Source organism: Abramis brama, assembly GCF_963993115.1.
Source record: "Abramis brama genome assembly, chromosome: 9".
Lineage (NCBI taxonomy): Eukaryota > Metazoa > Chordata > Actinopteri > Cypriniformes > Leuciscidae > Abramis > Abramis brama.
The window spans coordinates 43,085,042-43,098,684 of NC_139971.1; the positions used below are offsets into that span (position 1 = coordinate 43,085,042).

The following is a 13,643-nucleotide window of genomic DNA, read 5'->3' on the forward strand; positions in this document are numbered from 1 at the left end:
ACTGAGTGTTTACTTGTCTTTAATAATGCTTGAAATTTATATTAGTTAGGCTTGTTGTTTTTCTATGGTGTTTTTAAACCGCAGGCAAACGCTCCTTGTTTAATTGTTCTTCAGCCTGTTGATTTTTTTTGTTCATGATGTTCAGCTACAATTAAATGTTTTGCAATAAGACTAAATATAAATATCAAATTTTTTATTTTATTATTTTTTTTACCTTATTAGAATCGATAAGAATCGGAAACAACGATACCCAACCCTAACTACAAACCCAGAGGTTTTTCAGATCTTCTTCACAGCATTCTCTCCATATTTATGATTCTTTGCAGCCTTTATCCACTGGATCCTTCACTGTATTTACTGTATATACAAGTATTTCCTATTAAAGCAAGAAGGGGTTCCCTATCATACACCCGGCACAATGCAGCGCCAAGCGCGACTCAAGTGTGTTTTGCTAGATTCAGCCCGACGCAGTTTTCATTTTCACGTCCTGTGCTGCGTTGTTTAAATAGCAAATGCATTTGCGCCCAATTGTGCGCCCATGGGCTGCTGGTCTGAAAACGAGGCGTGTTCTGGCGCATTATTGGACCGTTGCTATTTTGAGGAACAGAAATAGACTGAGCCATTGACCAACTGAACCCTGATCTAAAGTCAATGGAGCAATATTTATTTTGTTATTTAAAGAGCGCGTTAGTAATGTGCGCCTATAGGCGGGTCCACAACGCGCTTATTAAACATACAGGGATGCACAGCAGCACACAAACATGCCAAATATTTCAAATAAAAGGATTACAATGTAAAAGAGTATTATTGTGTACATAAAGATATGGTGGAATGAATCCGGCTTGTCCCGTAGATGGACTTTTACTCGCGCACAAGCAGATCCGTTTGCGCTCTGGAGACGCGTTCGGCCTTTCCACTATCAAATCCCGTGTAAATAGTGAATCTGCCATGGCGCGAGCGCAACTGGCATTTAAAGGGAATGGGAGATTCTGATTGGTTTAACGCATGTAAATCCCAAAACACACCCATTACTCATTAAGAGCATAGGGACGACCCTTTTAGACCATGCGCCGGGAGCGCCGACCATTTGTCACGTCCTTAAACTAGCAAAAGTCTTGAGTAAGTACAATATACATCATTCGCTATGTTGTGATTATCATGTGACCTACCAGCGTCAGTTGCGTCACATAGTAACATTTCACAATCTCACTGAAGTAGTAGTAGTACGTCACCCAGGTACTCTTTTATGAGTTCTGAGAATTCGGACGTACTTATTTTGTCACATACTGTTTTTCGCCTACTATATAGTAGGGAAGTATGCGATTACAGTGTTTTACTCAACAAACAAAAAAACGTCAAGCATATTCATAGCAGACTGGGAGTGATTTGTACGGCAATACTCCCAGTGCATTATGGGTGTTGAAGTTTTCTCAGCGATTCTGCAAACTTTTCTCTAGTCAGAAATGTTTTCGACCAGAAACTGCATAGGCAGCCAAGTTTTCCTGAAAGCCCATTTTACCAGCGGTTTAATATCTGATTAGCTTTGAATGATTTTGTATACAGTATGTGTAGTCGACGCTGTCAATATAGCACACTTTGAATATGGCAATATCTAGTTTTGACTCCATGAGCATCTCCTGATCCGTCCCTCAGCACATATTCTCTAGACATGGCATGTTTGTAATTTGTCGGATAAGGAACGTTAAGCATTCGCCCCCCCGCGTGGCATTAATCTGATGTTCTCGCTGGGTTCATTCGTTCAGGACGGAGAGAGATGCTGAAAGCTTCATTTACTCATCAAACTGTTGTCATTGGTCAATCTGTTTTCATGACAGCTTAGATAATAGAGTCTGGACTTTCTTAAATAATTGCTTTTGCATGAACAAAACGAGATGTTTAATAATGTCTTGTGGTCCGTGCATATAAATAACAGGTTTAGAACAACATCAGGTTGAGTAATTTGGTTTTTTAAAAGAAATATCCCTTTAATATTCAGTGCTGGTGTCGTCAGTATGGATCTCTGTAGAGCTTTCAGGCAGAAATGTGGATTCTGCTTAGAAATCTGCCCTGAGGTAATATCGTCTGGAGCTCATAAGACAGCTCAGGTGTTCTTTCCCAGAATCCTTTGCTTTTTTTGTTCGCACAGTAGAGCTGGCTGAAGATTATTGATGATTTATTCTTTCATTGGTTGACATTTAAGGTGTGTGTGAGATGTCTGCCACCACCGCTGGTTCTTCTTTCATAAGGAAATCTCACCTCAAAGGCTATATGCTTTTGTTCATTAGTGTACCTGTCTGTGGCGTCCTGGGGTTTTCACTGATATTCTTAGAGGCGAAAGATGTTTTGCTTAAATTATCCACTCTAATGAAAGCTTTTCTTCACAGATTGCTGATGTGCTGAGCAAGATGAAGCCAAGTGTCCTCCTTACACTGGTAAATCCTTTCTTCTTTATTTCACGTTAAGTTTATTTAGATTTGTATTGGCACTGCCAAATACAATATGGATATGAATACGGATATAAACACTGATGGTTTCTACAGAAGCAAAAAAAAAAAAAGAAAAGTAAATCACCTTTTGAAAATAGCTCTGCACTTCAAATAACCATTGTATCGATTACATCATTACACCAGTAGGTGGCGACAAGTGACTGTTAAAAATGTATTTGTCATTGAATCATTCAGTCAAGAGATTCACTCAAAAAAAAAAAAAAAAAATTATATATACACAAACTTTCACACAAACTTTTATATTAGATGTGATTAATCGATTTGACAGCACTTATATATACATTTAAAAAAATAAAAAAAATAAAAAAATAAAAAAATATATATATATATATATATATATATATATATATATATATATATATATATATATACATACATTTTTTGTATTTTAATTGATTTTTTTTATTGATTTTTTTATATCATAAATTATAATTGTATTAAATTATATTTTAATCATATTATTATTATTATTATTATTCAATTATATTATAATAAAATGATTCATAGAATAATGGCAATTATATATTATAATAATATTATTATTATATTTACATTATCAATATATTATGATTTTGTATATAGATAGATACATTTATATATGTATATCTTTTTATGATTTAACTTATATATATATATATATATATATATACATGCATACATACACATGCATGCAGTGACCAGAGTATGTTTTCATAAGTCTCTTTCTGTTAGGAATTACGGTGAATTGTGATATTCAGACATCCAGACTGCCAGAAACAGTGTGATTTTACTTCTGTTCTATGACTCTGGATAGAGAGATAATGAGCAGGTTTAATGTCTCTGTCTCTCTGTGTGTGTGTGTGTGTGTAGCGGGGACTGAACACTGATAGCGGCAGCACCTGTCGTGAGGCGTCCTTTGAAGGCATCAGCCAGTGAGTTTCATCCATTATTCAGAGTTCTGTTCCTGAAACTCATTCCAGGGAAAGGAGCGCACGTGTCCTCCATGTGCTCGGATAAAAAGCCTGATGCACGAAAACACTCATAATGAGGAACATTGTGAGAGATTAGTGATTAGATCTTCACCGTTACCTGTTACTGTAACATTTAAACATGAGAAAATATTTCAAATGCATGAATGTTATTGCATTAGATGCAAAATATCAAAGCAAATGTCATCGGTATTAAGAGCACAAACAAACATTAGGAGGGTTGAAATGTTAAAGTCCCCCTGTGGTCAAAATCCAGCTTTTAATGTTGTTTATACGTCTATGCGGTGTTTTTAATATGCTTAAAGACAAACCATGTGTAAATTCATAAGTCGACTCCATTGCTGAGTATTTTCTCCTTAAAACTGCAATGAACCAAAGACAGTCTCAAAAACACGCTTTGAAATCGCTGGTGTTTCTGACGTCACAAACTACCTTGTAACCAATCAGATCAACGTGTGATCGTCAACCAGTGAATCTCTGAGCTGAGTGAGTGAGTGGAGGCGGGGCTCATTTGCATATTCATAGAACCGTGCATACTAAATGAGGCAAGGGTGTCGAGTTACATTCAAGATATTTTAAAGGGACACTCCACCCATTTGCACTAAGCTTTGCATTGCTAGAAACCCAGTCATACTATTGAATGGTCGTGCAACACTCTCTAATTTTCCCCTGAGACGGGAGAAATCCGTTATTTACCTCTTACACTTCCTCCCACAATGACGCAAAAATCATCATTTTGCGTCATTGTCGGAGGAAGTGTAAGGGGGGGGGATTTCTGTTGAGACTACAGACACTCGTTCCTCATCTCTCCAATCTTTCCCAGGGGGCGGGACCCGCTCACGCTACAGACCTATTACAGATCAGTGGGTGGGACTTTACTCTCTGAAACTGAAAGCAATATCCTCCATCTTGTTTGAAGCTAAGCTAACAGGCGCTGTGGAGACAGATGTAAAGTTATGACAATAGCGGAGGAGAGTACTCAATAGGGGTGGGAGAAAAAATCAATTATTAGATGCATCGCGATGCGGACGTGGACGATTCTGAATCGATTCACAAATGTCAAAAAATCGATTCTCTAAAAAAATTTTTTATTTCTTTTCTAATAACGTAATATTGACGGAACGCAAAAGGCGGAACTCTAAGCGGACGTGCAGTGCGCGTGCAGTCTGTGGCGCGCACATAACAGACGCATGATGGCTGAGCGCCAAATTCGAACGGCACCCTCTTCGTTAAAATCTAGCGTATGGAAAATTGGCAATTTCATTGTTACCTATTTAGTATTTTTTGTATGAAAGCTGCTTTCAGTAGCCTATTTAGTTTGCACATCAATATACTGTAAACCGATCTGTTATACGTACGTTACACTGCCCTGCAATATGTGCAATGCCAGTCACAAAAAGTTACATTTTGACTGTGCTCTCTGCAGATGTTCATTAACTTTTTTTGTATAAGCTGTTTTTGATTGTGGTATACAGCAAACATTTCAAGTCATAACTCTTTATTATTTAGTTGTGAATAAGAGAAACTTAGTATGTTACTAATTATTCAGAATATGCGTAAGTCCACAAGCATTATATGAGAGCTGCTGGTACATCATTCTATATTTTTGAACAAAAACTGTTTGTGATTTTGCTACAGCAAAATGTTTTTTTTTGTCTGAAGGATTATATTGCTCATTGGAAATAATAAGAGGATGTTGGTTAGAAGTCTATTATTAAATGCTAGAGATTCAGAATATGCTGAAGTTTGTATTAATTTACTACAAGTACGCTGCTAGTACAGGCACACATTTATTTTCCTGTTGGTTCTTTGCAATGTTCAAATCACTTCCATTTGTTTTATTAATAAAATGATTATAGGAAGATGGAAGTAAGTTCGTTATGGGTCATCATAAATACTTTGCTTTAAAAGTACCAAGTAAGTAAAAAAAAAAAAATCGTTAATAATCGATAATCGTTACCCTCTGAATCGTAATCGAATCGAATCGTGAGGTGCCTAGAGATTCCCACCCCAGTACTCAATATGATATAGAAGAAGAGGATTTCGGAAGTCTGATGCTTGAATCAGGTGTTTGTGGCTACCTCTACAAGCCGCATTATAGCGAAGAGCAGCCGAGGCAGAAGATCTCGCGGACGAGGAGCCCGGACTGGCTCGAGTTAGGGCGGACTGGTGGCGCCGGTGATCTCGCAACTACGAACACAGAGATAGAGTCCGTCTGCGGCAAAGAATTTCAACGATGACAATTTCTCCTGGACGAAATCTCTGAATCAGACGAGGACACGGACGTTTGTGTTGAGAACTATCCTAGTTTCGCACCGCATATGTTCTGACTGAACATCCAGGTACCATGCAATAATTCACCTTTTCGAAAGAAATAAAAACGAGGAGTAATGCACTAATGAGTTCGCCAACTAACTAGACATTTTGTGTGAAATGAATTTCAAGCTCTGGTGGTAGCTAGTCTTGTAGACGGAAGAGTGATTTCTCTTATAGGCAGATATGCGCTTTCTGGATTAGTGGGAGTGGCTTGCGGAGCTGTGCAATGTGGTGCATTGTGGGAGTTGTTGTCTTTCATACAAATGCGTCCTGAAGTTATTTTTTGTCTTTCCTCGGTCACGAAGGCACCAAATTCAAAATTTATTTTACATTTCGACTACATATATGACCCACTTTAAATAAAAAACAATGTTCCTATGGGTGGAATGCCCCTTTAAGTCATAAAGAAGGAAAAAACTCTTAAACATGTAATTTTGGAGATCAAAGACGAGTTTTAAGGGATACAGTGATTGACTACAGGGGGACTTTAAACTAATAAATGCCATGTTGGAAATGAAGACATATTTTCATGTTGTTTTGATCATGTTATTCCAGGTTTCGGGTGAATAATTCCCTGCTGCACCCTGTGATTGTGGAGTGGTGAGTGTCATTTATATCACACACATTTGATCCGTTTAACACTGTGTGTGTTTCACACGATTTAGACGTTTGTTCTGCAGCCAATGCATGATTGATGTCTTAATAACTAAAGCACAAAACCTGTGCTCGTTACTAAAGTCCAATTAACAAAATCAAAGCAAGTTTGTCAGTTACTCCAATTAGCAAACGTTTGATCACCGATGAAAGATAAACTAGAGGGCAATTACTGGCGCTTCATTACTGGTGAAGTTTGTTTCATCTTTTTGTGTTTTGATTGTCATTGCATCTTAAGTTTGTTTCATAATGTGTTTGAGAAAGCTTGTTTAATCACTCTTGTATTTAATTAACGGAGCATCATTAAGCATTCAGACACTACTGAAAGCGGATTGCTTCATTATATTAATCTTCATATAAGGTGAATTTCTGTCGGGAAAATTGATATTCAACAAATTGTTTACTGATATAGGTGGTGAATTATTGATAGATTTGATCAGGGGTTTAGAAAAGAGCTGGTTTCCATCAGAAACACACTTTTTGTTCAGCAGCACAACTGTTTTCACCATTGATAATAATCATACATGTTTCTTGAGCATCAAATCATCATATTAGAAAATAGGAATAAATTACATTCTTAAGTAGATCCAAACAGAAAACAGTTTTATTTAAAGGGGTGGTATAATGCCCTATTCACAAGATGTAAAATAAGTCTCTGATGTCCACAGAGTCTGTGTGTGAAGTTTTAGCTCAAAATACCCCACAGATATTTTTATATAGCATGTTAATATTGTCACTTTTTGAGGGTGAGCAAAAACGCACTGTTTTAGTGTCTGTTCCTTTAAATGCAAATGAGCCGCTGCTCCCGGCACAGGGGGCGGAGCTTCAAGAGCTGGTGTCCTTTTACCTCACACACACATGCACTGAAAATTTCAAAAACGTTTAGGCTTTTATGTTCAAACCGGAGTCAGACAATGATGGAGAGACTCTAGAAGAAGTGACAACATGTAGAAGCAACAGGACATTTCTGAATGGTTAGTTGATGAATTTATGAAGCTGATGTGTAGTTATCTTCTAGTCATTGATTAGCATATTCTGTCTTGATAATCTATGAATCGTGTTCAGGGGGCGGGGTTTATGTAAATTCTAGGGTTTGTGATGTCACTAACCCGGGAGGAATGTGGTGTAGTCTCTACCAGCCGTTTGTTGTAGTCCTTAAAAAGCGATTTCTTTAAAAGCAAATATCTCCCTTTGCTTTGAACTTTGAGCGTTGTAACTTTGCAGATGTTGTTTATGCTCAAACAGCAACATTACACACTAACTAAAGTTAGAAAAGTCAAATCATATTCAACCACCCCTTTAAATTGTAATAATATTTCACTGTTTTACAGTAAATGCAGTAAATGCAAATCTTATCAACTAAACTTCTAATTCCAATCAATCAAGTAAAAAAGTAAATGCCCTTTATTTTCTGAAACAAACATTATTCACTACTATGGCTGGTGAATAATTGATATATTTCCATGAGTTAGTCAGTCTGTGGTCAGTGCATTTTAGAAAAGCTGGTTCCCATCAAACAAATATTCAACAAATGGAATTCAAACAAAATGCTCTTTATTGAGAGGCTTGTGAAACGCTTGAGCTCGTCTCAGCAGAACGAGACTGGCATGACCGAGAGCTCTCCACTCTCACGCCAGCTCGACCACATCACTAACAATGTGCCATCAATCACTCTCTCTCTCTCTCTCTCTCTCTCGTTCTCTCTCTCCCTCTCCCTCTCTCTCTCTCTCGGCAGGTCTGTAAGGCCTGTGTAATGGTCTTCGTGCCTCTCTCTCTCTCTCTCTCTCTCTCTCTCTCTCTCTCTCTCTCTCTCTCTCTCTCTCTCTCTCTCTCTCTCTCTCTCTCTCCCTCTCCCTCTCTCTCTCTCTCGGCAGGTCTGTAAGGCCTGTATAATGGTCTTCGTGCCTCTCTCTCTCTCTCTCTCTCTCTCTCTCTCTCTCTCTCTCTCTCTCTCTCTCTCTCTCTCCCTCTCCCTCTCTCTCTTCTCTCGGCAGGTCTGTAAGGCCTGTATAATGGTCTTCGTGCCTCTCTCTCTCTCTCTCTCTCTCTCTCTCTCTCTCTCTCTCTCTCTCTCTCTCTCTCTCTCTCTCTCTCCCTCTCCCTCTCTCTCTCTCTCGGCTCGCAGTCTGTAAGGCCTGTATAATGGTCTTCGTGCCTCTCTCTCTCTCTCTCTCTCACTCTCTCTCTCTCCTTCTCTCTCTCTCCTCTCTCTCTCTCTCTCTCTCTCTCTCTCTCTCTCTCTCTCCTCTCTCCCTCTCCCTCTCTCTCGGCAGGTCTGTAAGGCCTGTGTAATGGTCTTCGTGTCTCTCTCTCTCTCTCTCTCTCTCGTTCTCTCCCCCTCTCTCCTCTCTCGGCAGGTCTGTAAGGCCTCTGTAATGGTCTTCGTGCCTCTCTCTCTCTCTCTCTCTCTCTCTCTCTCTCTCCCTCTCCCTCTCCCTCTCCCTCTCTCTCAATTTCAATTTCAATTTCAATTTCAATTTCATGTTGCTTTATTGGCATGACAAAAAAAAATGCATCTGTGTTGCCAAAGCATAAGAACAATAAACAACAACAAGTAGTTAATACATCTGATATAGTAATACAAGTAAACAGGATAATTATGATATAAAAGCAGATACTAAACACATTCTGTGCATGTCCCTCAAAGGGTACATTGAAACAATAATATATATATATATATATATATAATATAAACAAAAAAAAGAGAATACAGTCAAACAAAATAATAAAAATATATATATATATAATATATAACTTGTATAAATACCTTTTATACAATTTTTATTTATTTATTTAGCCTTGTGTTGTAAAGGCTAAATAAAACCCTCTCTCTCTCTCTCGGCAGGTCTGTAAGGCCTGTGTAATGGTCTTCGTGCCTCTCTCTCTCTCTCTCTGTCTTTCTCTCTGTCTCTCTCTCTCTCTCTCTCTCTCTCTCTCTCTCTCGGCAGGTCTGTAAGGCCTGTGTAATGGTCTTCGTGCCTCTCTCTCTCTCTCTCTGTCTTTCTCTCTGTCTCTCTCTCTCTCTTCTCTCTCTCTCTCTCTCTCTCTCTCGGCAGGTCTGTAAGGCCTGTGTAATGGTCTTCGTGCCTCTCTCTCTCTCTCTCTGTCTTTCTCTCTGTCTCTCTCTCTCTCTCTCTCTCTCTCTCTCTCTCTCTCGGCAGGTCTGTAAGGCCTGTGTAATGGTCTTCGTGCCTCTCTCTCTCTCTCTCTGTCTTTCTCTCTGTCTCTCTCTCTCTCTCTCTCTCTCTCTCTCTCTCTCTCGGCAGGTCTGTAAGGCCTGTGTAATGGTCTTCGTGTCTCTCTCTCTCTCTCTCCCCCCCCCCTCTCTCTCTCTCTCTCTCTCTCTCTCTCTCTCTCTCTCTCTCTCTCTCTCTCTCTCTCTCTCTCGTTCTCTCCCTCTCTCTCTCTCTCTCGGCAGGTCTGTAAGGCTGTGTAATGGTCTTCGTGTCTCTCTCTCTCTCTCTCTCTCTCTCTGTCTCTCTCTCTCTCTCGTTTCTCTCCCTCTCTCTCTCTCTCGGCAGGTCTGTAAGGCCTCTGTAATGGTCTTCGTGCTTCTCTCGCTGTCGTGTGCATTAGCTTTCCTCCTCTATTACTCGCTGGAAAGCGGCTCATTACGGTCGCCTGCTAACTTCGTTGCTTCCTTCTCTTCCTCACCTTCACTTATCACCCAAAAGATTTCCAGAGAGAATTTGCCGTTTGCTTCTCCATGTGTTTCCGTCACTGGAAAAACAGCCTAAGATGGTCATCTTGTCCTATAGCTTGTGAGCTGGTCAACATGGCAAAATAAACCAGCTTTGTGTCCGACCAGAAAAACACCCTAGGCTGACACCTTTCTGAAGGCTGAAATCAATTTAGACAAGTAAATATCCTTTATTCTCCAAAACAATTATTTACTGATATAGATGGTGAATTATTGATATATTTGCATAAAGTATGTGATCAGTGCTTTAGAAAAAAGCTGGTTTCCATCATAATTTGTGGATGAAAGACACTTTTTGTTCTAAATTTGGTGAGCAAATCTTATTAACCCTAAACTTTGGTTTGATAATCAATCTAGACAAGTAAATACCCTTTATTTTCTGAAACAAACATTATTTACTAATGTGACTGGTGAATTATTGATCAATTTCCATAAGTTAGTAAGTCTGTAAGTGCTTTTAGAAAAGCTGGTTCCCATCAGAAATAGTGGTTGAAAGACACACTGCAGTAAAACTGCATTCACAGCCTGTTTTGCTTCTGAAATCTGGTGTACTTCTGCTATATACAGATATATCTGAACTGAGATATTGATAGTGATGTCAGCTGAAAAATATTTATTTCAAATAACTTGCACTGATGAATTATTCACAGACTGGGAACATGCATTAAGAAATAAACAGTGTCAGTATTGACTGATCAAGGCGTTCACACAAACAACACGAATTGTCAAATCAGATGAATAAATGTGTTTAACATCAGTCCTCATTCTGTTTAACAAACCCTATATTTACTGTATAATTCCTGATGAACGAGATCCCATGATCCGTGTGTTAAACGTTCAGTGCTCTGGAATAGAGATGCTGATAAAAATCACATGGCTGATCGTAACCATGGGTTACTGCTCTCGGTGTGTGTGTGTGTGTGTGTGTGTGTGTGTGTGTGGTGTTATATTTAGACGTGTTATTAGTAAGTTGGCACATTCACACTGAGTCATAGGAGGTGATGTCAAGATAATTCAGTAATGCAGACGGCATCATTAAGACACAACCGAAGACGCTCGACAGGAATAGACAGAGGAGGTGAAGAAAACACTCAAACGAGAGACGAAGTGCTGATTTCCCTGACGTCAGTCCTGCTGATTTTAGCAGAGATGTTCAGTTCTTCACTAAACTTTCTGATCCGGATGAGCCTGTGTACACACGCTACCTTTAAAAAGTTTGAGGTCAATGAGATTTTGAAGAAATTGATACTTTTATTCAACAAGGACACTTTTAAAAAGATCAAACGAGATGTTAAATGCTTGTTTATAATGTTACAAAAGATTCTATTTCAAATAAATGCTGTTCTATTGAACTTTCTAGTCATCAAACAATCCTGAAAAACAAAGTAAATCTCGGTTTCCACAAAAATATGAACCGTTTTCAACACTGATAATAATCATAAATGTTTCTTGAGCATCAAATCATCATATTAGAATGATTTCTGAAGGATCATGTGACACTGAAGACTGAAGAAAAATCAGCTTTGATCACAGGAAAAAATCACACTTTACTATATTTTCACATAGAAAACATACCATAAATATTAAATGGTAATAATATATATATATATATATATATATATATATATATATACAGTGCTATGCATAAGTTTAAACACCCATGCTAAAGTTGACTAAAAAGAGGAATAAAAAATCATCTTTTGGAAATTGAACTTAATGCCTTAATTTAAAAAATGAGGAAAAATCCAACCTTTAAGGACACCAATTTTCTTTGTTAATGAATAATGTATTGTAAATAAATAAATGTTCTTCCTTAAAATACATGGTGCATAAGTTTGGACACCCCTATGTTAAATTCCCATAGAGGCAGGCAGATTTTTATTTTTAAAGGCCAGTTAGTTCATGGATCCAGGATACTATGCATCCTGATAAAGTTCCCTTGGCCTTTGGGATTAAAATAGCCCCACATCATCACATAGCCTTCACCATACCTAGAGATTGGCATGGTTTTATTTCAGTTAGCCTAAAAGCTAGTTTGATTTGCATTGAGAGATGATCTTATGGAAAGTACTCCATGCCAATCTCTAGGGGTGTCCAGACTTATGCACCCTGTATTTTAAGGAAGAACATTTATTTATTTACGATACATTATTCATTCACAAAGAAAATTTGTGTACTTAAAGGTTGGATTTTTCCAATTTTTTTGAATTAAGGCATTAAGTTCAATTTCCAAAAGATGATTTTGTATTCCTCTTTTTAGTCAACTTTAGCATGGGTGTCTAAACTTATGCATAGCACTGTATATATTATCTAATTATTATTTTTTTTAAATCTGGTATTTTTGTTCAAATAAATGCAGCCTTGGTGAGTTTTACCAACCCCAAACTTTGAAAAGTAGTGTGAGCACATCCGTTGAACTCTGCATTATTGTATTAAAGGTGTCCAACAGTTAAGTTATAGCACTGTAACACACAGCCTCTTATTGCTTTAAGATGTTATATCTTCATATGCACATGAATATATTCTGCTCATCTCTGTCTCTGTGTGTCTGTAGTCGTCTGCTAAAGACAGACATGGAGCTGGAAGTCCTGCGCTACACCAACCGCATCTCCAGTGAAGCCCACAAAGAGGTAAAACATCTGTGTGTTTCACTTCCACAAAGCTCAGCCCACTTTTATTAATGAGTTAGGGTGTTCTTGAGCTTTACATGCCCTAAATGCATGCTAAAAAAAAGCATATAAACTTATTTTTAAAGTTAAGAAGACTTAAATGATTGGTAGCATCATAAGTCTTCTATGATCTCCTTGTGCTTTTGATGTTTTGGGAAACGCAGCAGTGTTTTACAGTGAATAGTCTAGTGTGTTGTGTGTAGTAAACTCTTGATGTGCAGCTTCCGAAATCTTAAACCTCGTTTGATCACTATCTAGGCCAGCATTGCATTTATCCTTCACTGATACCAGGCAATACCAGAATGCAAAACAGTTGATATTTCAGCTCAGAAACCTGCAGTCCATCTTCACTATACAGTAAATGGAAGATTAATAAAATAGATAATTGTGTGCATTTCATGTTTATCATGATGGCAGTAATTCATGAAATGGTCAAATGAGGAGCAGAGCTTTCTAAACTGTAAAAAAAAAAAAAAAATTCTCGTTTTCTATTACAAATATCATTCTTAAATCAAGATATATTTACTTGAGAAGCAAAATGACTGAATATATTATTTCTGAAAAAATGCATCAAAATTAAGTGAGTTTTTGATTAAAACAAGAACAAATGTTTGCCAGTGGGGTCAGAAACATATTCTTGGTTTCCCTTTGAATTAAGATTATTTTTCTGACCCCATTGGCTGATATTTGTTCATGTTTTAAGCACAAACTCACTTAATTTTGATGCGTTTTTCAGAAAACAAGACTTAATATCATAATAATAAGTAATTTTGCTTGTCAAGTAAATGTATCTTAATTTAAGAATTTGTATGTATTCGTATTAGTCATG

The 13,643-nt window shown here is 37.8% G+C and overlaps 1 protein-coding gene across 1 annotated transcript in view; it reads left to right on the plus strand.

Annotated features, from left to right (window-relative positions):
* LOC311089896 (xaa-Pro dipeptidase-like) overlaps positions 1-13,643 on the plus strand; it is an 82,583-nt gene that overhangs the window by 19,854 nt on the left and 49,086 nt on the right. The window contains exons 5-8 of the mRNA XM_084124938.1: positions 2,385-2,432; positions 3,357-3,418; positions 6,347-6,391; positions 12,700-12,775. Coding sequence (XP_083981064.1) covers positions 2,385-2,432; positions 3,357-3,418; positions 6,347-6,391; positions 12,700-12,775 — 231 coding nt within the window. The remainder of the gene's footprint in view (positions 1-2,384; positions 2,433-3,356; positions 3,419-6,346; positions 6,392-12,699; positions 12,776-13,643) is intronic.